Genomic DNA, 24,851 nt, shown 5'->3' on the forward strand with positions numbered 1-24,851 from the left:
ATCTAAATGATGTTTACACCCACACAGCGGTTTTCAGGTTATAGAAAATATCTCAGATTTGTTATAGGGATCACAACTCTCCATTGTGTGCTGGCCTTTGGCCAGGCATCAGCCCCATGTGTTTTCACAAAATATCGTGCAGTGGTGACAATGCATTTACACAAGTTGAAGGTACATGTGTTCCTCTGCCTGGATGATTGACTGGTCAAGAGCATATCTGATGGAGGTTCCATACTATAACAATGAGTGGAACCTTCTGGTTGTTGGAGTTATTAGCATTCATCATCAGCTACTCCATGTACTATTTGAATCTATCATTTCAATAGGAATTTAAAGGAATACTGCTAGACACAACTCAGGCAAGAGTATACCAGCCACAAGGCATGGATTTCTTATCGTGTAGTTAAATGGACTCAGGACCAGTGGGTTATGTGCTCCCCTGCTAGCAGATGGAGATGGAGTCAGGTTTCAAAGCTGAATTCACCCTAGATACACCCCTGCAGTGACCTCAGCCCTTCAGTATCTCTCTGACTCTTAGCAGATGTGGATGTTCTTTCCCTATCTGGATCGCTGTACCTTTTAGAAGAAGAAATTCTACTTTTAAATTGGAGAAAGATAGAGCCCTGCTTTCCTGCGGTGATACCTAAAAGTCCCTCCCCCAGTTGAGAATTCCTGAGGTTCCGAGATCCTTCAGAGGTGAGCCTCTGTCTGGTAGCCGGTTCCCAGCGTGCACATTGCTGCTGAAGTGGCTGATAGGCAGTGGGTGCAGGAAGCAGAGTGCGGCGGTTATAGCCAAAGACCTCTGTCCCCGCAGCCGGAGACCATCTGTGTACTCAGTTGGTAAGCAAAAAAACAAAAAGGAAAGAGAAGAGAATTCCTTCCGATTCATAGACATTGGAGGGGTTTTGGTAAGAATTCCTCCGGTCTCCTTGCTCAGTGCTTTGTGCCGAAGTTGTTTCTGATCCGATTGGTGTAAGGGGAAATGGGCTTCTGAGTGGGTTGAGCAGCTCCCTGGTAGACAAGGCTGCGCTTTAGGCTCAGTAGGCCACCGCGGCGCCATCTTGCGCACTTTGTGTATCTTCTATTGCCCGTCATAGAATGTCAGTATGCGTGGTGCGTGCCAGCTCTGTGCATGCATTGTGTGCGTATATTTGCGCGCACACGTACGCGCACAACGTAGTGCACATCTGTTTGTGCACATCGCTCTAAGTGCAAAATTTAGGTAAAGCCCGTGACCTGCGTAGGTGCCCGAAATCTGTGCAACAAAATTTTAAGCGCGAGCTGGCTGAACATGCAACTACGTCCCTAATGACTCCAGCAGCAAAGAAACATAAGCGCCATTCTCTCTGTGCTGCCTGTCATATTAGAGCTACACAGTCTGAGCTTGATTCTTACTTATGTCAGTACTGTGAAGAGGCCCAGGGAGAATTGACCTCCCCAGACTTTACTAAGCCTGGATCCTCCCACTCTGAGAATGGATCACCAACAACCTTAACTGAAAGTACCCCGGATCTGAGTAATCCTGGGGCTGGGTTTTCCATGGGAGAGGGAAATCCAACAGCGTCAACCCCATGGACCTGGTGGCCTTCTCTTGGGTGAATTTTTTCAAGGCCTTCAATCCTTCCTACTGGACAGTCTGCTTCACTTGCCCCTCTTCGGATGGAACCCCAGCTGGTAGGGCCTCCCTCTCCCAGCCTTATCGGTAGGCCTCGAGACATGCCTCATTTCACCAAGGGTATCCCTGGCAGGGACCCAGACAGCACAGACAAAAAAGGGATCCAGATTCCTTGGAAGATGGGGAAATCCCACCATGTTTGGAGCCACATTGGACCATGTTACGTTTTTTCCATAGAGATGAATTGCAGGCCCTAAAGACACTGGGAGTTCCTGGGGCGAACATTGTGCAGAACCAAAGAAGAATCCCATTCTGGTACCTCTATGGAAAGCCTCTTGCTATTTCCCAGTGCTGGAAGCCATCCAGAAGTTAATTGACCTGGAATGGGACGCCCCTGAAGCGAGTTTTAAAGCTGGTCGAGCATTAGAAGCTCTATACCTAATGGATCCCGGCAGCGAGAGAACACCTGTGTTTCACTAAAGTAGATGCGCTGGTCTGCACCATTTCGAAGTAAACAACTATCACAGTGGAGGGAGGAGCAGCCTTAAAGGATGCGCATGATCAGTGGATGGAGTCCAACCTTAAACAAGCCTTTGACATGCAACAGCAGTGACTTTACAGATTGCTTCCTGTTGTGTCCTGGTGGATTGCTCGTGCCTGCTCCTCTCGAGAGGTGGATGAGTCATGGGCATATTCCAGATAAACTATGGAGTCCACCGCTGATGCAGTCTCTGACCTAGTCTGTACCTTGGCCAAATGCGTGGCCTCAGTGGTAGTGGCCAGAAGACAGCTATGGCTGCAAAATTGGTCAGCAGATGCGACCTCTAAGGCAAACCTCACAAAGATGCCCTTTAAGGGATCACTCCTCTTCGGAAGTGAATTGGAAAAACTGGCCAGTAAGTGGGTGAATCTCCAGTGCCCCGCTACCGGAAGATAAGAGAAAGCAGTTACAGCGTGCCTCGCCTATGAGGGGTTGATCCAGGGGCTCCCAATGCTTTTGGATGTACAGAAACTCAACATTTTCAGAGGTCTCAATCCTTTTGGAGTTGACAGCCCAAGAGAGAGATAGGCTCGGGTTTAGGTTTGGCCCAAACTCCCTAATGAAGTTTTGCCAACCCATCCACAGAATGAGGAGATAGGGGGTCGACTATCCCTCTTCTACCAGCGGTGGGTCAAGAACACTTCGGACAAATGGGTACTGGATGTCATACAAAAAGGAAACGCGCTGGAGTTAAGCAGCACTCTTCAGGACATGTTCATGATGTCTCCTTGCCACTCCCAGCACAAGAAGCAGGCAGTGGAGTCTACTTTGATAGGGCTCCTCAAATTGAGGGCTATATTTCCAGTACCTGTGCCCTAAGAAAATGTGGGGTGTTATTCTCTTTCATCATATCCAAGAAGGAGGGTTCCTTTCGACCTCGAGTGTCAGCCGACGCCTACGAGTAATTCATTTCCGCATGGAAACTCTGCGCTTCTTCATAATGGCCGTACAACTGAGAGCGTTCTTAATCTCCCTGGACCTTTCTGAGGCCTACTTTCATATTTCAATCTGGCAAGAACATCAGCGTTTCCTACACTTTGCAGTACTGCACCACGATTATCAGTTCCGGGTACTTCCCTTTGGCCTGGCCACAGCCCCCAGAACATTTTCCAAGGTTATGGTGATCGTAGCAGCGGCATTGAGGAAAGAGGAAATCCTGGTGCACCTAAACTTAGATGACTGGTTGATCCAGGAGAAGTCATTGGAAGAGAGTCTCTAGGTGACCAGCAGGGTGACGTCTCTGCTTCAGGAGCTTGGTTGGATTATATACATGGTCAAAAGCAGTCTCAAGCCCTCCTAGTCCTTGGAATATCTGGGAGTCTGGTTTGTCACCAAGCAAGGCAAGGTCTTCCTCCCACCCTCGTGGATAAGGAAGTCGATGTCCCAAGTGCGTCTGTTGATGAACGTGATTCGCCCCAAGGTGTGGTGCTATCTTCAGGTCCTTGGTTTGGTGACATCAACCCTGGAGGTAGTCCCGTGGGCAAGGGCACATAAGAGTGATCATTGATAATCGGCTAAACCTAAAAGCTTTTATAAACCAAACCACCAAGGACTGCTTTCATAAACTGCATGTCCTAAAAAGAATAAAACCACTGTTCCACGCTCATGATTACAGAACAGTCTTACAAGCAATAATCTTCTCTAAGTTAGACTATTGCAACTCTTTATTATTAGGTCTCCCATCATCGCATACTAAACCTCTTCAGATGGTTCAAAACACGGCAGCCAGAATATTGACAAATACATGGAGAAGAGATCACATTTCTCCAATCCTCAAAGACCTACATTGGTTGCCAGTTCATTATAGAATCTTATATAAGTCCATTACCACAATCTACAAAGCTATCCATCAATATGCACCGCTCAATCTACAAATCTCTTTCAGAAAACATACCTCCTCCAGACCCATAAGAGAGTACTATAAAGAATCTCTACAGGTACCTCACTCCAAAACCTCCCATCATATAACCTTCAGAGACAGGGCATTCTCCACAGCAGGACCTCCTCTATGGAACTCCATCCCACCAGATCTGCGGCAGGAACCCTGCCTCCCAACATTCAGGAAAAGACTCAAAACGTGGCTATTTAAAAAAGCCTTTCTGGACACCGAAAGAATCTTAACTCACCACTAACCAACTTCCAGTCATTATCCTCACGCAGAAAACTATAACATTGCAAATGACATAACCTAGCAAATTCCATAAATTCTGTAAATGCTTTCTGTTAAAGTTTGGTAAATGTATTCTGTTAAATTCCTATCGCCTTTCTCTGCTCCTAGTTGTACATTTCCCTGTTTTATTGTAACTGCAATTGTTTTCGCTCAGCACTTGTTATTTGTTCTTTTTATTGTAACCTATTATCATCCCCCCATGTTTATTGTAAACTGGCATGATGTGATACTTATCACGAATGCCAGTATAGAAAAACCTCAAATAAATAAATAAATAAAATATGCAACTCTTCAATGCTCCCTGCTGACACATTGGAACCCGCTGTCTCAAGACTATTCGATTCGCCTCCACCTACCGATGGAAGTATGTTCTCGGTTCCAGTGGTGGCTACAGGAAGCTCACCTGGGCAAGGGTATAAGCCTATCCCTGCCAAACTGGCTGGTCCTCATGACAGACGCGAGCCTCTGGGGTTGGGGAGCTCACTGTCAGGAACTGACAGCCCAGGGGTGTTGGACCAAGGAAGAGGTGCTGTGTAGCATAAACCGCCTGGAAGCTGGAGCAGCCAGATTGGCAAGTCTACTGTTCAGCCACATACTCCAGGGTCAGGTGGCCCATGTAATGTCAGACAATGCAACAATGGTAGCCTACATCAAGTGCTAGGGGAGGAACCAAGAGCCGGCAAGTCCCACTGGAGATAGATCTTCTTATGGAATGGGCGGAATTACATCTACAGATGATCTCTGCCTCCTACATCGCAGGAAAAGACAACGTCAGAACAGACTTCCTAAGGAGGGAGAGTTTGGATCCAGGAGAATGGGCATTGTCAGCCAAAGCATTTCAGCTGGTGGTAGATCACTTGGGCCTCTCATCCATTGACCTGCTGGCCACATCTCACAATGTGAAGGTTCCATGATTTTTCAGTCACAGATCAGTGGTCCTTGGGGATCAACGCCTTAGTTCAGACCTGGCCAGAACAGGACTTACTATATGGCTTCCCTCTGTGGCTCCTTCTGGGCAGGATCATTTGCAGGATCAAGTGCCACAGGGGATTAGTACTACTAGTAGCTCCGGATTGGCCCAGGTGTCCGTGGTATGCAGACATGCAGAGACTTCTGGTGGAGACCACCCCCATGTCTCCCACCGCACAGGGACCTGCTCCAGCAAGGTCCGGTCCTTCACGAGGATACAACTCGATTCTATCTTATGGTTTGCCCTTAAGAGGGCTCGCCTGATGAAACATGTATATTCAGCGGCAGTAATTACAACCTTACTCCGCAAGCGGAAGTTCTCTACGTCCTTAGCGTATGTGCGGGTCTGGCAAGTATTTGAGGCCTGGTGCAACGAACACGGTGTTGCCCCTCGGACGGTGAAAATCCCACTGATTCTGGAATTTTTACAGGACGGCTTGAAGAAAGGGTTGTCCCTTAACTCCTTGAAGGTCCATTTTCTGAAAGGAGTAAAACACTTCCAGCCACGCCTAAGGTGGCCGGTTCCCATATGGAATCTTAATCTAGTATTGGAGTTTTTGGCAGGGCCCTCTTTTCGGCCGCTGCACAATCTTTCCTTGCGCTTGTTAACCCTGAAAACTGTGTTCCTGGTGGCGATAAGCTTGGCTCGTCGCATCTCTGAACTACAGGCATTGTCCCGTCGGGAACTGTTCCTCTGGATGACTCCAGGAACGTTACAACTTCATACTGTTCCATCCTTCTTGCTCAGGGTACTCTCTGAGTTTCATTTGAATCAGTCCATTTCGTTGCCATCCCTAGATAGGCACAAGGTAGAATACCACTCCTCCGCCATTTAAAAGTCAGTAGGCTTTTGGTGCGGTATCTGGAAGTTTCAGAACTGGTGCGCAAGATGGACCGTTTGTTTGTTCTTCATGGCGGAAGGAGACAGGGCAAATCAGCTTCATGGGCTACCATAGTTTTCTGGATCAAGGAGGTGGTCACAGGAGCCTTTGTAGAGGCAGGAAAGCCATTACCCTTTAGGTTAAAGCTCATTCCTCTAGGGCTCAGGCAGTATCCTGGGCGGAAGCTAGACTGCTGTCTTCAGTCAACATCTGCTGAGCGGCAACATGGCCCTCCTTACACACCTTCTCCAGGTTCTGTCGCCTGGACATTCAGGCCCAAGAAGACAAAGCCTTTGCAAGGGCGGTGCTAACTGGACCGCAGACAGACTCCCACCTCAATCGGGAGTAGCTTTTGTACATCTGACTGCACGTTAGGAAATGGAGAAATTACTTACCTTATAATTTCGTTTTCTTTAGTGTAGACAGATGGAGTCAGCATCCTGCCCATGGCTGCCCAAGAATGGTGCCAAGGAATCATCCATGAAATGAATATTTATTCCAAGAGGTTACGGGTAAGCTGTCACTCAATCCCTAGATTAGAGCATCTATAATCTTGATGGGATTCAGCGTTTGGTTGAATACAATTACGGTTATCCATTTTTAATCAAGCTTTTTTTTTTTTTTTAATAGTACGCCCACAATGGCTTTTGAAGAGATACTGATGAGCTGAGGTCACTGCAGGGGTGTAACTAGGGTGTCATCAGCTTTGAAACCTGACTCCGTCTCTATCTAATGGTTGGGGAACATATAACCCATTGGTCCTGAGTCCATCTGTCTATATTAAGAAAAATGAAGTTATCAGGTAAGTAATTTCTCCATTATCACATTTGATATCTGCAGTGGAGAGGATATGGCTATTCGGTTGAGGTTGTTTGGCCACATGGCATCAACAGTCCATATTACTCTCTTGGCACATCTTCATATGATAAGAACCCTTCAGCCTACAATGGAATCAGACCACTCAGGATTTTCAAGAAAGCATCTAAATTGCTCAACCTCTCAATGGCTGATCCATTCAGTCTAGCCAAGGGTATACCTATCCAAATTCCTCCACTTCAAATTGTCCTCACTACGAATGTATCCAACCTGGGGTGGGGAGCCCATGTAGAAGGTTGATGCAGCTGAGGCCTTTAGCTGGCTCAGAAAAAGCTTTATCTTATAAACTTCTTAAGAGTTAAGGGTGCACTCTGGAGGCTTTCTGAGATCAGGTGACCAACAAAATTGGGACTAGGCTATCTCTCGAGAAATGATTCTCAGAGCCACATCTGGCAGGTGTGGAGAATGAACTTGAAGATAAACAAAGTAGGTATATACTTAATTTGGTTCCAATTGTATCGGAAATCAAATACACTACAACCTGCCCAATACAAGCCTGTAAATCAACCCCTCAACATACTAGGCTTCATGAAGCCTAGTATGTTGGTCATCATATCATAAAATCATGTTTAACAATTCAGCTATAGCGTCTGAATTTTTGGGGTTGATTAACAGACTTGTATTGGGCAGGTTGAGGTGTGGAGAATGACCAGTGCAGTGTTTTCCAACCCTCTCCTGGAGGAACACCTAACCAGCTGGGCTTTCAGGATATCCACAATGAGTATGCATGTGATAGATTTGATTTCATTGGCGATCCAGGGAATACAAATCCTATCTCATGCATATTCATTGTGGCAATTCTGAAAATCTATCTGGTTAGGTGTACCTCCAGCAGAGAGTTGGGAAATACTGCCCTAGTGGACAGACTGACTTGAGTCCCGGACAGAGGTGATTCAAACCATATATTCCTCACGTGGGGCACACTTATGGTAGATCTGTTTGTATTCTGTATGAACAGAAGGGTCCCACGCTTCTGACCCAGAAAGGGAATGTGAGGCAAACTAGTCTTGAATGCCTTCACCCTGGATTGAAGCCATGGGTTACTGTATGCATATCATCCAATTCCACTAATTGCAAAGGCTGGGGAACTATGATTCTCATAGCGTCCCTTTTGGCCAAGACAAATTTGGTTCCTGCTCCTGCAGGAGAGGTCCATAAGGGATTTAGTCAGGCTGGGAATTCTCCAACTCTCATTTCTCAAAGTTAGGGACTGTTGTGCTCTCACAGCTTGGATGTTGAGAGGGTAGCTTTTCAACCCCTGAATCTTTCTGAGGATATCTCTTATATTCTGGCTTCCTGGAAGCACTTTGAGGAAGTCCTTTGAACTGATGTGGACGAGGTTTGCCTTTTGATGTGAGGGAAAACTTTAGGTCCTTTCTCCTGTTGTACACACAAACTGCTTGATTACCCTCCTCATCTTTTCAAGTCATGTCTTCCCGACGCCGCCTGGAGGCCGCCGCTGTCCCCTCGCAGCCTTGGAAGCCAACGATCCTCTTCACGGCTTGGAGGCCGCCACCGTCGTCAATGTTCGCAGCCTGGAAGATGTCACCATTGCCGCTGCTGCGGCCTTGGAGCCGCCATGGACCAGGCCTTCCACGCGGCCTGGGAGCTGCTGTCATCCTTCACCTGCAGCCTGGAGGCCACCATCGATCAGGTCCTCTTCTGCAGACTGGAGGCCGCTCTGGAGCTACTCTTCATGCGGCAGGGAGCTGCCATCAATCTTCTGTTCTTTGTGGCAGGGAGCCGCCAATATTGGGCCTGCTTCCTCCTGTGCAGCAGGACGTCGCTCTCCAAGGTCCTGCCTCCATCCTAGGTGCGTGGCCGTGCCTCCCTGCTCCAGTTAAAGGGCCAGCAGTGGGCTGTCCTGGGCGCCTCCTGCTGATGTTCTCTAGGAGTTTCCTCTTCAGCCTTATAAAGAGGGCCTTCCTTCATTCCATCGGTGCCTTTGCAAGGAGTCAGTCATGGAGTCAGACTGCTCCTGGACCATCAATTCCAGCTCTTCGCTCCAGGAGTCCTCCGTGATCCTTCATCGCTTCTTCAAGGCATTCTGTTCTTTATTGGTACTCCTTGTCTTCGTCCATGGTTCCTGAACCTTCATTGTCGTTTTCATTCCATGTCTTGGTCTCTCGACGGATCCCGTCCTCTTATCTCCAGATGTCCTAATGTCTTCGTGTCTCCATATCCAGATGTCTCCCTATCTCCGGATGTCCTGATGTCCCCTTGTCTTCAGATGTCCAGACGTCATTGTCTTTTGAGGTCTTCGTCTGTTGTATTCTAGATGTCCATGAGGTCCTCCTCTCTTGAGGTCCCTGATGTTCAGACGTCTCTGTCTTCTGATGTCTTCAACTGTCACATTCCAGATGTCCTTGAGGTCCCTGATGTCCAGATGCCTAGATGTCCTGATGTCCCAAGGTACCGGTGTCTTTTTGTATCTGATGCCCCACGTTCCAGTCCTGATGTTCCAAGTTCCGAGTCCTGATCCTGATGTCCTTTGTCCAGTTCTGTTCCTGAAGTACCATTAGTTCCTAGCTCCGGGTTCAGCTTCTCTCACCCTGGTCCTCATCTTCAGCTGACCTTTCCTGGGAGTAAATCCGTATTAATCCGGTGTCCGTTCCTGGTGGCTGGAGTCCTCTTCCGGCAGGATTTGTCTTTGAGCATTGCCCGGATTCTTCCCAGATCTTGAACCTCTGTCTTCCTCTGAGTGTCCTGAGTCCTTGCCCTTGTCTGAGTCTTCCTGGGTTCCAAGTCCTCATCGGGGTACCCGGATCCTTGCCTGACTCTCTGGAATCCACCTCTGATCTTCATCTATGTCTGAGCATTTTACATCTGAGCTCCAAGCTACCTCATGTCCTCGTCACATCTGAGTTCCAAGCTACCTCATGTCCTCGTTATGTCTGAGTTCCAAGCTATCTCATGTCCTCTCTACGTCTGAGTTCCAAGCCACCTCATGTTCTTGTCATGTCTCAAGTTCTAAGTCTTCGTCTGAGTCCTTCCATGTTCCAAGCCTTTGTTCGAGTCCTTCCAAGTTCCAAGCCTTCGTCCGAGTACTTCCAAGTCACAAGCTCCACATGTCCTCATCTCGCCTGAGTCTTCAAGAGTGTTCGTCTTGTCTGAGTTTCAAGTTCCAAGTGTCTTCATCTTGTCTGAGTTTCAAGTTCCAAGCGTCTTCATCTTGTCTGAGTTTCAAGTTCCAAGTAACCTCGCCTTGTTCAAGTCTTCAGCCTAGTCCAAGGCCGAGGCCCCGTCTTGTTCCAAGCTCCAGTACCATCGCCTGTCCTCGACCTCTGTCCGTCCTGCCACATCTGCCACTATCCAGTGGCAGGTCCAAAAGGGCTCTCGAGTGGCCAGAGGGCTACCCCAGAGACCAATATTGCATTGCTGGGTCTCTCCCGGTACATGCAAGTTCGGCAGAGGTTAGGGCTCGGTGGTCAGCCGGTTCCTCCCATGCTTGGACATGTCTTGCCTGCTGCGGCGCTTCCACAGAGCTCCTCTCTGTAGTCGCGCCGTGGTCCAAGGGCACACATCTCCCCGGAATCGGGAGCGCTCCTGCAACAAAAACCAGCTCAGCTATAGTTCTCCATCATGTAAAAGGTAGATCTTTCTCTGTACAGCCTTTAATTGTCCGCTTCATGTGGGGCTTTCTTCACTTGAAGCCTCCCATCATGCATCCTGCAGTGTCATGAAACCTCAATATGGTATTGACCCAATTGATGAAATTTCCCTTTGAGCCTCTATTCTGAGCTAAAGTACACAACTTGAAAGGTTCTATTTATGGCATCTGTGGCTTCGGCATACAGGGTTAGTGAGCTCCAGGACCAAGTTATTTATCCATATTATGCTATGTTTATATCACAATAGAGTAGTTCTGTGCACACATCCTAGGTTCCTGCTGAATGTAGTGTTGCAGTACAGATATGTCTGTGTACTGCACAGTGTAAATTATTGCCCCCAGCCCCTATTTCTCGGTCCAGATAGAAATGCTAGATGCAGATCTTTTCTCCTGCGCAATTTGCCCTCACACCTCAGAGGAGAATTCCTTGAACCTTACCCCAACTCCTTCCAGGGACAACACTACCAGGTTGTGTTACTTAGCTATTGGAGCGAGATAAGGGAAGCAAACCTATGATTTAGAGTAGCATTGTATTATATTATCTTATCTTGTCTTTCTCTCTTTCCCTTTTTGCTGTTCTATATATAAGGGTGTTGCTAGCAATAGCTTTCTTTATACTTTATTTCCTTTTATCACATATACCATATGTATTGCCTGTGTCACTTATTTTTTGCTAGAATAATTCTGTATTACAATACTGGTTTATAAAGTAAACTTTTCTATTGGTCTCCTGTGTCTAAATCATCTCCTTTCCCACATGATTTACAATCAGTTATGCGGCCATTACAACTTCCAACTTAACCAGTCAATTGTCTGTCCATCATTCTTTCTCACAGTACGTATCCACAAAAGCAAACAAGTGCTGCACACTGCAGGACAGCCTTGGTCTTCTCTTTGGAGTGTCTGAGGCTCTTAAAATCTAACAAATCATTCTGTCTAATCCAACCCCTTAATACGGTGTAGTGTATGTAGTAAGAATAGAAGGTGGGGTTGGTGGGAGGAAAAAAGCAAAGGAACTCTCTCAATAGCAAAACAGCCCTTTCCCTATATAAACTAAGCAAAAATACTAATCCAGTAAACAGAAAAGTGATTTAAAAAATCCCTTTTTCAAAAACTACTAAAAAAACAATGAAAATATATTCCTTTCTCAAAATTAAGTTCATAGCACTTGAATCAATAGTCACTTTGTACCTATTAACTTCAATGGGTGGTGGAGTGGCGGACCAAATAGGCTGCATGTATTTGAAAATCAGGTGTATATGCACTGTTTTCCTCTTGTGACAAATGTGCCCACGGGAGTGCCTCTCTTTACTGTAGCTAGAAATGCATACGTTCACATTTGAGGAAGGTGATTTTTCAGTCAGGCCATTTTACTCTGGTAAATACGGTACCTTTTTGAAAATTGTCCTCTGTATGATCTATGTTAGGCAACCTCCTGGTCTTTCTTTATAGTGTTAGCTGTCTGGATTCATTGATGAAGAGCTATTATCTTCCCTTCTCATTTCTCCTTTTTTCCTTATGCCTATTATTCAAATCAGTCATGCTGAGAAACCAGAAAGGGATTCATTTTCTTTCAGTACAAAAATCCATGAGTATCCATTGCTTGAATCTATGATGTCCCACACAGAGGGCCTACTCTATTAAGCTTTCCCCCCCCCACCTCACCCCCACATAGCACCAAATAGGAAATAAGCCAACGTAAATCAAGCAAATTTGTTGTATGGTGTGGAGCTCTGTCTCTTCTAGTTTAGTTGTAAATTAATATTGTTATGCTGAAAATTTTAAAATTGGCCCATTAAGCCTCAGTTTTAGCCTAATTCTCTCTTCCCCACCTTCATCCTCTTCCCCACCCTATCTCCTCTATGCGCTTCCTTGGACAGCTGGAGCCATTACTGTCTGGTGGTGATGTTTTCCTGTGTGAAGCAATTTCTAAAAAGTGGGATATCAGCTTCCTAATATTTTCTATTGTGATAATTCAGCTTCAAATGTTACATTGAACCACATTTTTCAAATGTGTATATTTTCTCAAGTCTGCAAAGGGAAAACTCGACTTAATGTTTTGTTTTGTTTTGTTTTTTCCTCCTCTGTGGAGGGTGCAGGAAGAATGGGAGGCTGTGCCTCACAGGGCAACTGTTTATGCTCAGGTGGTGGAGTCCAAAAGAATGTGGTCCTGGAACAAGCTGCTTCCTCTCCGTGTCCTGTGCAAGGCTAGGAACCGTGAGATAAGTATTCTCCCGTTCTCAGCAATGGAGAAGTGCCCTGGTGCTCCCTCAGTCTATGACATACAAATTAATCAGGTGCCCCAGAGTGACTTCAAACCGCTCAGCGATGTGATTAGTATGTTCAGGTAAGTGACTGAGGATAATGGTGATGTGCAAACCAAAAAGTGTGTGTGTGTGGGAGGGGGGGGGGGGGGGTTGGTTCTTATCTGAATTCAGTTTTGGCCTTTTGCTTTTTTTTCCCCCCAGCAAATAGTGTGCACCATTTCTGAATAGCATAAACTATTTGCTTATAGTGAATGCTATTCAGAAATAGTGCACACACTAAACAAAAGAAAATAAAAAATGAAATTTTGTGATTTTGACTGTTCTTTAAAAAAACAAAACAATATAGACTGTGTGGAAATTCAGATTTGAGCCTAGTAGTTTAAAAACTTTTAACTGAACATTGGTTAAACCTTATTTCTTTATTTCCATCAGGACAGGCAGCCACATTTTTTTATGCATATGGAAACAAAAAACTGAAATAATGCTGAAATCATTTGCATTATTATCTCATTGCTTAATGGTTAAAAATGTCTATAATTTGTGTGTACTCAATTAATAGCCCTCTTTTCCAGCACTGGTTCTCCAGGTTTTGGTAAATTAAGATGACTTCAAGGTTGAACCAGTGCTGGGCATGTTACATGTATTCTACCAAATTGAAAACTTCAGCTCCGCACATTGAATTGGATACAACTAGCAGTGGCTCAGCCTAGTTCTGATGAAATAAAATGACCCACAAAATTCTATGAGGACAAGCAGGATGGCATTCCTCACACATCCAATGTAGCCCGGCATGGAAAATTTATATGAAAGTTTCTAGAAATTTGACTGAGCCTCATTGAGCATGCCCAAGCATGCATTGTGCCATGCGGCTAAGCAGGATCCCTTCAGTCTTTCTTTTTTGTGGAGCCCAGTGGTCGTGGTTTTTTTTTCCTGTGATAGTGTCCCTTGGTAGGTTTTTCAACATTTATATGTTTCCTTTTATGGTCGGTTCCCTCTGGGCGGCAATGCCTTTGGTGCCTGTTTTCCATCGATCACCACCGCCATCAATTTCAATTTAGTGTCCCCTTTATTTTGAGTCAACATTTCCTCTGGGTTGTGATGCCCCAAATGCACGACGACCATGTCTATCATGGATCCCCATGAGAAATGTGTTGTCTGCTTGGGGGCATCACATGACATTCGGGGTTGCCACAAGTGTGCCCAGACGACCCCAAAAGGGTGCCAGTCTCACTTGGATTTGATGGATCATCTGTTCAGGCACTGGAAGATCAATCCATCAACATCAAAGGACCACGAGCCACAGAGATGTTCGTCATAGACATCAAGGTAGCTGTCAGTTTCCTTAACATCAAAGGCTGGTAGAGATGCTGGAGACAGGCCATTGCCCAGTTCCTCACACTTGAAGAAGGCATCTGGTTCATCTTCTTTGACTTCAGCACTGGGGAAAAACCAATGCCAAACATTGAGAGAAGCCGAAGAAGCATCGACATCAGTCTCCATCGGTGCATGATGCCAAGCACGGGGATGTATTTTATTTATTTATTTATTTATTTTTAACTTTTATATACCGATGTTCCTGTATAGGATACATATTGCACCGGTTTACATAGAAACTGAACTGTCGCCGTGAGGCGGATACAATGAACATGTGGTAAAATGAACATAAGGAAACAATAAACATGAGGTACAATAGAAATATACTATAATGTAAAGAAACATAGGGCTATACATGATGACACCTCAAAAACCTTTTGGTAAGTGCCTTAGTAACGGGAAAGCTGGAGTAACTGATGGATAACGGGAAGCGATAACTTGACTAGCGGGCAAGTTAAAAGGGAAGAAATCAAACAAAGATGCATTATGAACGTTTAATTTACAGGTTCATAGAGGGACGAGGTGACTTCTAGCTGCGTATAGGATCGCAGCTAGGTTAAGGAATTAATGTAGTCTCTGGCTCCTGGTGTAGTTAAAGAACTGGACCATCTAGGGATGGTCCAGCTTTGGCTGAGAAACCCCTGAAATGACCCCGTGGTGAGGAGAGCTCATTCTCCAAGTTACCCAGGAGATTTCCCACAGTCTCCACCAGTTCTTGTGTTAGCCACTGATCCTTCTCTCAGTTCCAAAGAGTACATGGCTGCCACGCCTACCTCCCAGTCAGTTTTGGCATCGACGATATTCAAGGAGGATCTGGAGAGACGCGTGCAGATAGCTATGGACAAGGCACTGCAGGCCCTCAATGTTAGGGTATCGATGCCAGCACCATCTTTCTTTGAGCTATTGCTGAGCTTGTTACTGGCACTCGGCATGCTACCTGTACCTATTGCCTCCCCGATGCCCAAAGGGGCATCAGAGTTGGTGCTGGACAAATCGATGGTTATCCTAGGTTGCTTGGAGGAAGCTCCCTAGAGGTAGCTGGGGACCTTGGGGTCCAGGCCCTACCACTCAGCCAAACTGCTGGCCAGGAACCCAGACTTACACGGCTATCCTTCTGAAGATTTTTCTCCCTGCCAATCGTAGTGGATCAGAGTCCGTTTATTCCTGGGGGTGTGGAGGTTCCAACAGTGGTTCAGATAATGAAGCATTGGAAAGTCTCCCCTATGATTCCTTTTCTCCCCTGAACAGAAGGAAGTCCCCGCTGGAGGACGGGAAGCCAACCCCTTTACGTTGTAGAAGGAGGAGGACTCCAGGAAAAAAAATGCTGGATATCCTCCAATACCTGGAGCCTCCTAAGGAAATAGTGGCAGATCCAGTGCAGAAGATCCTTCAGGAGTTGCTGTTGAAGATTTATTTTATTTATTTATTTAAATTCTTTTAATATACCGATGCTCAAGACGAAGTCTTATCGTACCGGTTTACATCATAATCGGGGGAAAACCATTTAACTAGAAAGAAAGTTACAATAAACAGGGTATATAATTCAGGGCCATTAAGAGAGAAAGAATTAGTTTAACAACGCTACTAAAGGAGTAGTGCAAAAAAGCAGAAAACAATTGACTAGCTTGGGGTGCTGATTTAGCAGCTAGTTTAAATAAACAGTTCGAGCATAACAGTTCCTTTGGATAAGGGGCAGAGGAGGCAACCGAAAGGGGCGAGGGAGGGCAGGGGAAGTGGGTAAAGGGTCCAGGTGAGGAGGAAGGTAATAAGGAAGAGGTGTGAGAGTCAATGCTAGTTGGGGAGTGATTCTTCAGGGGAAGGCTTGAGAGAACAGCCAGGTTTTCAGTTTCTTTCTAAAGGAGAGATGGCATTGTTCCTGGCATAGATCCGGGGGTAGAGAATTCCAATGATATGGTCCAGTGGTGGACAGTGCTCGTTTTTGAATGGAGTTGTGTATGGAGGATTTGTTAGGGGGAGCCTGGAGAGATCCTTTGTATGCAGATCTGATCAGTCTTGTGGAAGAGTGGAGTTCGAGTGGGATGATGAGTTGGAGTGAGGATTGATGATAGATGGTTTTGTGAATGATGGTCAATGCCTTCAACAGTATTCTATAGTGGATGGGTAGCCAGTGTAAGTTTTTTAGTATCGGTGTGATGTGGTCCATACGACGAGAGTTTGTAAGGATCCTGGCTGCGGCGTTTTGCAGCATCTGTAATGGTTTAGATGCAGGAGATGCAGGAGAAACCCCTCTCAGTGGCTCCCTTTAATAAGACGGCAGGTGCAATTTATCTCATTCAAAAGTCTCCTGAATTCGACAAGTGGCAGCTTCCTTACCAGTCAGTGGTGGTTGAATCTGCATTCAAGAAGGCTAAGCACTCTCGGACCTCCTCCTCCTCCTCAGTGCTTTTGCTCGTTGCCCGCAAAGCAGCCTACCAGCTCTTTATGGGCCAGTACATGTAGAACATTCTGTAGCAAGTGCAAGAGGTAGCTGAGCAGCTTCTTCAGAAGCAGCATGATTCCTTCCAGTCATTTGTGATCAAGGGTTGGAGTGCGGAAAACACATGGTTTGGGAAACCTATGATATTTTGAGGCGGCATTGAAAGAGTCTGCCATAGAGATAGGGGCCTGCAGACTCACTTGGCCTCCTGCCTCTGATCTTCACCCAGAGGTGCAGGAGCAATTCGCTAATGGACTATGTATGGGAAAGAATCTCTATGGAGGTCGTATCAAGGATGCGATGGCACAGATTTGTGATCACTGTGCAATGCTCCAGCAACTCTCAGCTCCCCTCCTCTTCTACGAGGTATTTGAGATTGGAGATAGAGGAAGTATTTCTTCCACCCAAAGGGGCACTGTTTTCCGCTCTATCAGCAGACCCCCATGCAGTCTCTAGGCAGCAGAGGGCGTCTCAGCCAACACTTGGAATGAGATTTTGACTAGACCGCAGAAAACATAGCACAGATCTTGGTACCCATGCCGAGGGACCTTCCATTTGGAGGAAGATGGTGGTTCTCCATGAATTGGTGACACAGTGTAACCTGTGGACAATGGGGTGACAGACTGAGTCGAACCTTCAGGCCCCCTCCACCTCCCTCCACGAATGGTCCCTGGACCATGAAGTAGCAAATCGGATTTTCCACTTCTGGGGTTCCTGGAGGTGGACCTATTTGAAGCTCCCTGAAGCAGGAAAGTCCCTCTGTTCTTTTCTAATTACAGGGTGCATAGCAAACTAGTCTTGAATGCCTTTGCCCTCCACTGGGGTAGGGTCTTCTGTATGTATATCCTCCAGATCCACTGGTCATGAAGACTTCATTAAAGCTCAAGGAAGACAAAGGGGACTTTGATTCTCATAACCTCTCACTGGCTGAGACATATTTGGTTTCCGCTCCTTCGGGAGTTTTGCATCTGGAATCCGATCAGACTGGGGACTCCCCAGGTTTCATCACTCAGGATCAAGGCAGGTTGTGTCATCCCAATCTCCAGCCCCTCTTGCTCACTGCCTGGATGTTGAGAGGTTAATTCTGCAACCTCTTGATCTTTCTGAAGATGTCTCATGTTCTCTTAGCTTCCAGAATCCTTCCACCAGAAAGTCCTATGGACTGGAAGAGGTTTACTGTGTGGTGTGAGTAAAAGGCGATAGGCTCCCCCTTTCTCCTGCTCAACACACAAACTGCTTGACTACCTTCTACATGTTTCTGAGACTGCTCTTAAGCCCAACTTGGTAAGAGTTCACCTTAGTGCGCTTGGAACATATCATCATCATCATCATGTAGAAGGTAAGTCCATCTCTTATAGCATTTAGTTGTATGCTTGATGCAAGGTCTGCTTCATTTGAAGCCTCCCATCAGACCTCCTACTGTGTTGTGGGCCCTCAACATGGTTTTGTCTCAGCTGATGAAAGCTCCCTTTGAATCACTGTACTCCGTGACCTGAAATACCTGATCTCAAACTGCAGGAATTTGAAAAACCTTTTATTTCCTTTAAAAATTCATGACTTCAGAATAAAACTGATCTCCAGGTCCCAATTTGTCTCGGAGGAAACTCTTAAATTAGTTGAGTGACATTAACCAAGAAAATCTGACATGAAACCAAAACTTCCTCTTTTTGGTGGTTTATTGTAAAAAGTAGTTAATTGGACAGAAGCCCAAAGAAAGTCCACCCAGCTTTTTGTTTCTTTTGATCAAGGTAAATTGGGGATTGCTGTGGCCAAGCAGACGTTCCCAGTTGGCTCGTGGATTGCGTCTCCTTTTTTTATGCCCGGGCAGGCTTGGCTCTTGTGAGTCATGTCAAGGCTCATTCTTTTTGAACCAAGGCAGCATTGGTGGCTTTCTTGTGATCAGTCCCCAAAGAAGAGATCTGCAAGGCTGTGATATGGAGTTCCACCCAGACATTCACATCACACTATAGTTTGGACAGGGATGCCTGACACGACACTAGGTTTGGTCAGTCGGTCTTCTGGAACTTGTTTGAGTGTAGAACCCATCTCTGTTCCCACCTAGGGCCTGTTTTTGTTCAGGCTTCTTCTTTAGGGTATTTACAAGATAAAAAAAGGCCTGTTGCCAACAAAAACGTTGGTGTGCTCATTGGCATTGTTTTTTATTGTTCCTTTTTTTTGTTGGGGGGCTGCCTGTGGCTAGGGATTCATCCATGTGCGAGAACTACCATCCTGCTTGTCCTCTGAGAAAGCAGAGTTGCTTACCTATAACAGTTCTTCTCTGAGGACAGCAGAATGTCATGAGATCTGCCCACCTCCCCATGGAATTGGGTCTCCACTTCATGGTTTATTCTTACTATTGTATTAGACTGAAGGGTCTCCTCATTGCTAAGTGGTATAATGTATGCACGGGCATGCTCAGTGAGGCTCAGTCAAAGTACTAGAAAGTTTGACATAAGTTTTCCATGCCAGGCTCTATAGGATGATGTGTGAGGACTGACATTTTGCTGTCCTCAGAGAACACCTGTTACAGGTAAGCAACTCTGTTTTACGGCATTAATATATTTATAGTTTTAGAGAATAATTATTTTTATACATTTTAACAGTTTGAAAAATGTATGTTTTGATGTTTATGATTCAGCTGAATAAAATAAGTTTCTGTTGAATTAACTCAAATGGTATACAGGTCTCATGTGGCTTGTTAATTTCTCATCACAATAATGGGTGCCTTGAATGTGTCATTACAGCTTAGATTTCAGTAAGCATGTGAGCAGCAACCTGGCCTCCCACAATGTACTGTTTAAACCTGTAACATCTGGCAAGACACAAGTGATCCTCTCCTGGTGGGATATTGATATGGATCCATCTGGAACAATAAAATGTACAATGGAGCCATATTGGGTCTCTTCCACTCCTCACAAGACATTGGTAAGGAATCTTTCATTTTTCTTTTTAAAGGATGTACCTCTTAGAATAGGGGTGTCTAATTTGGCCTTCAGGCCGCAAACTAGTCAGGTTTTTAATGAATATGCAAAACTGGCTCGTGCATATTCATTAGGAGTGATCTGAAAACTAAACTGATCTGTAGCCCTTGAGGACTGGAGATGGATAATCTTGTCTTAGAATTTACTAGATATTGTGGGCAATGTCTCAAGCATAGTATCCCTCCTGTTTAGCTGAATGAAAGTTTTCTTAATTTATTTTTATCATTAGAATTTGAACCTTAAGATGGGCTGTGGCTTTTCTAAGTTTGTATTTTTCTATTGATTTTGAGCTGGCTTTTTAGGTAATTTTGCTTCACTGTCACTTTGCAGCTCAAATTAGTATATCTGATGAAGCCTTCTGGACTTTGTATAATATTGCTCCTTATGATGAAGTCAAGATAGGCAGTGGTTTTATGGTTTACAGAAACATTTCTTCCCATCACTTACAAAATGCATAGGGAAATCTTACTGTATAAGATTGCACATGATAATGTCATACAGATCACAGGGCTGAAAGAGTAACATATGAATGTTCAGGACAGAAAATTTATTTATTTATTTATTTAACATTTTTCTATACCGACCTTCATGGTTAAATACCATATCAGGACGGTTTACATCGAACAGGGATAAAAATAATTAGGTAAAGGAAGAGACAAAGTTACATTAAACGAGGACTGTGAACTTGGAAGCTTAGGTAGCTGGAAGAAAAGAGATAAAGTTAAGTAAAGAAAAGAGAAATAACAAATGAAGAAATCTTGGAAACAAAGGACAACAGGAGATTGTTAGGAAGTGGTTTCTGTGGTACCTGTGACCTGTATGACATTATCATGTGCAATCTATCATTTGAGTCAGGGGGGCTCTTGGAAATGGAGATGGCTGTCTTACTGTCTCTTATTTTCTTCTATTTTATAATTTCTGGGATGTTAAGGCATCAGAAAGTTATCAAACTAGTTGAGACACAATAATGTACTGGAATGGGGGCTTATGGGAGCCTCTTGTTAAATTATTTTCTGAAATCCAAGTCTGTCCCAGCAAGTAGCATAAAGTTGATGAGGGTCTCTTGTTTAGAAGTCAAAAGCAACAAGAGAGTGTTGGGACGGGGGAAAGAATGGATGGTAAACCATTTGAAAACTAGCTGCTTACTCAAAGCTCTTCTCCTCTAAGAGCACAGAAAAATAAATACTTGGTGCTGAAATGTGAGTGAAAACAAGTAAATCACTCTTAAATTATATTCTGCTGATTCCAGCACAAGGTATTTGTTCTCTTTACCTTTTTTCCTACACCTACAAATATTACAAAACACAGCTGCTAGAATCTTGACCGGTAAAAGCAAAAGAGAACACATCACAGATACCCTGGAGGAATTACACTGGCTACCCATTGAACAAAGAATTCAGTACAAAACACTATGCACCATACATAAAATAATACATAATGAAAAAACAGATTGGCTGAACACAGCCCTTCGCATACATGTCCCGAACAGAAACCTGAGATCAGCCAACAAAGCACTTCTTACTATTCCATCAATCAAAACAGCAAGAATAACACAAGTAAGAGAGAGAGCAATATCCTTGGCAGGACCCATACTATGGAACACCATGCCCTTGGAGTTAAGATTACAAAGTGACAGCAAAACCTTTAGAAAAAAATTTAAAAACCTGGCTCTTTAAACAAGCTTAAGAAAAAGGAGAATAGTACCCAGGGGAATGCAAGGTACAAACAATTGAACAACCATATGCATAACCAAAATCAATATGTGTGTAATTTTTATTTGTTGTTTTAGTTTAAGCTTCTTTTTTTTTTTGTTCATCAGTAAAGGATAAAAGTACAATGATAAAGCTAATCTCGTATCCAAAACTGATATAATGAGAAATGGACATGATTTATTACACTTACCAATTAATATTGTTTACAAACTATGTTACCGAACCTTAATGGCACCTGTGTAACTTGATATATTTTAGCATCATTTTTATGCCTTTCTGTAAACCGTTTTGACGGTATCCACTGAACGACGGTATAGAAAAAAAGTTAAAATAAAATAAATAAATAAAATACACCTGTTTCCCATTAGGGTGAACAAATGCTTTCTTCCCTAGACTTCAAGAAGGCATTGGTCTACTGCTTGAAAAAAATGCAACCACATCACCAGTCTAGGTTATTTGTTTCATTTTGATCCAAACAGATTAGGTATAGCAGTAACTAAAAAAAAAAAAAAAAAGCACTCTAACTGGATATCAGAATGTATCCAGTATAGTTACACTCAAGCAGCAATAGATATGTGGGATAGTGTAAAAACTGATCAAGTCATAGCTATGGCGACCTCACTGGCTAATCTTCATTCAGAGTCGGTAGAGGAGACCTGCAAGGCTTTTACTGCACACTACTGTCTAGATGATATATCTCATAGGGACAGTGGTTTTGGACAAGCAGTACTCCGGAGCCTATCTAAATAATAGCTTCAACTTATCCAAACTAGACCACGGTTTTGTCTGGGTTCCTAATCAAAAGTCTTAATATGCCTCGTCGGCTAAACCAGGCCAACTGCCATCCCAATCACTCCAGTTCCAAGTCCTCCCCGTATGGACGTTTCAAGGCACTTCTTTGGGCTCTGTGTATAAACGAATGGCCCACGATCCAGGCACATCTGTTCCCGCGCCTGAAACGAAAAACATACGTGTTAGTGAAATCATTCCTCCTTACCCCCCACCCCTTCCACCCATCCCCCAATTCAGTCTCCCTCCTCCATTCGAATGTATTCCCAAAATGCCCTGGATTTCCATCTCCCGATGTTTTTAATTCCTTCGTCAGGCAGCCCGGCCTCCACCGCTGATGTTGCCGCCCCAATCTTGAAGGAATGTGAACTGTACCGTTGAGCATCCCTGCCGTCTGAACTAACTACTCTATGTAACACCTGCGCGAACTGGTATCTGGTTAGCGCCGAACCATCTGCAAGTACCAGGAAAGAACCATTAACAGCTGGCCGTATCCATGAATATAATGATGTTGTGTTTACCGGGCAGACCACTGCGTCCACAGCTGGTAATAGTGTGATAAAAATACCTTTCCCTAACTGATCCATTTTTGATTTTGGAAGGAACAGCGTTACCGACTGCTCTTTAATCCAAACGCAATGCTGCATAATTCCTTTGTCTCTTGTACCCCTACTGGACTGAGCTATTAGCTCACTGACTCTCATGGCTCCAAAGAAGGCCCACGAAAAAGCCACTCGAAATAGCACAACTTCAAACCCCGACCAGCAGACCTGCGTTAACAGTACAGCAAACCGCTTCAAGTCATGATATCTGATGGGCAGCTTGTGATCACTATGTCTGCCTACTCTTTTTTGCCAGCCCCCCAACTGTGGGTGGGGTATCCCCATCCCTTCAATTTTGAAAAAATGCGAAACCCACCAATTGCACCCTAACGGAGGCGATGGAATAATCAGCTTTCTTTGCCCACAGCACAAAACCCACCAACCAATGTTCCGGCAGTGCTTCCCCGGCCCACCCCCAATACTGCAGATAGTTCGCTAAAGCTGCATTTCCTTTTAGGTATGTCTTCCATGTGCTTGGGGCAACTGAGTCCCGTATTAACTCCCATTTGTCTTTGTAATTTCTGTCCAGAAACTGATCATCGTCCATCCTGCGACTGGAAACCCTGCAATCTTGCATAAAGAAATCGTCAAATGCCTACATGTTCGCATTGTCTCACCTACTTCACGTGCTAAGGTTTTGCGCCCTTCATTATTGGTTTGGCAGTAACCTGTGAGCATTTTGAGTTAGGGTGTGCACCGTTACACATTGTGCAATTATGCCTAAACTTACACTTGGGAAACAGGCAAGTGGCCCTATTGAATCTCCAGCAAACATCGCTGTTTGCCATGCCCACCTTTGAATCTCAAACCATCTGGCTACCCCTCCCAGTCCTTTTGTCCGCCCCAGCGCTACTTGCCATTCCTCCTGTTAGTCCCACTGGTCCTCCCAATGCCCCAACCCCTAACTTTCCTTGCCTGGCACCTTTGTTAGTCATCTATGTGAGCCAAAGATTAATGTCCTGCGTACCCCAGGACATAAATCTATTACCTGCCATCTTTTCCCAGAATCGTTCATCATAATTGAGCCAAACCCAACCTTCATAGTCCCTGAACACTCCCAAAATGCTATCACAGTAGGCTAGTAAAGCCCCATGCTGTTCTGGCCTGTAATGCCCTACTACACTAGCTAAACGAAGGAAGCCTCTCATCCAGTTTAGGATGTTCTTAGGTACTTTGGCCCCTGGCTCCCTCTCGCTCTTGCATTTGCTGCCCTTTCTGTGTCGCCTCTTACCGCCCCTCCTACCATCCAGTAGCTGAAAAATATTAACGTATCTATGCTGTTTGATTCTGTTGCATATTTTTCCTGGCACAATTCTGTTAGGGATGCCAAAGCTGGGTGACCCATGTCTTGATATGGCCCTAAGCCACTCACTCTCTCCAACCTGGCTTTGGTACTGAAGTCCGTAGAGGAACTGCTATCAGTGGAACTTGATGAAGTATCTCACATGCGCTTAGCCTTGCCTTTCTTCCTTTTCATCTGATCCCCTTTCAACTCTTTACTTTCATCAGCTCCAAGAATCATGTTCCTGGCTGCTTCCCCTCTGGCTCTTTCTTGGCAACCTGGCAGTGGCCTTTCTATTTCGGTGTATTCCGTTTCCCTCCCCCGCCACTCATCACCTCTTGACATACCAGGATACTCTTCCTCCATGGAACCTGAAACAACAAAGAGACTGGCCGCAGTGTCTGTTCCTGAGACCCTTTGCAGCCCTTCCCCGTACTGCCCTGAACTCCCTCCTTTCACCTTCCGGTACCCCATAAAATTCCCTGCCCACTCTGTCTGTTCACCTCCAGCCTCTGCCCCACTGCCATGGAAGTTCCTCTTCCACCCGTAGCCCATGCCTGCCACCCTCGAAACCCCGAGCTCCTGCAGAGTGACTGCTGGGCTGAACCTGATGCCCTGGGAGAAACTCATGGAAGCCCTGTCCCCTTCCCTTTCCCTCTGCATGCTCCGCACTCACTGCACACATGTTCGGTCTCAGCTCCCGGTCTACTCCGGGAGCTGAGACCGAGAGTTCCCGGTTTACTCC

At 45.2% G+C, this 24,851-nt stretch overlaps 1 protein-coding gene across 7 annotated transcripts in view; it reads left to right on the forward strand.

The window, feature by feature from the left end:
* PRMT7 (protein arginine methyltransferase 7) overlaps positions 1-24,851 on the forward strand; it is a 323,317-nt gene that overhangs the window by 49,030 nt on the left and 249,436 nt on the right. For all 7 annotated transcript variants that reach the window (XR_003857729.1, XM_029608658.1, XM_029608659.1 and 4 more), the window contains 2 exons: positions 12,762-13,009; positions 19,485-19,665. Coding sequence is in view for 6 of the 7 variants with exons in the window: in XM_029608658.1 (XP_029464518.1) it covers positions 12,762-13,009; positions 19,485-19,665 (429 nt within the window). In the remaining variant the exon portion in view is untranslated. The remainder of the gene's footprint in view (positions 1-12,761; positions 13,010-19,484; positions 19,666-24,851) is intronic.

The sequence above is a fragment of the Rhinatrema bivittatum genome, chromosome 7 (assembly GCF_901001135.1).
Source record: "Rhinatrema bivittatum chromosome 7, aRhiBiv1.1, whole genome shotgun sequence".
Classification (NCBI taxonomy): Eukaryota; Metazoa; Chordata; class Amphibia; order Gymnophiona; family Rhinatrematidae; genus Rhinatrema; species Rhinatrema bivittatum.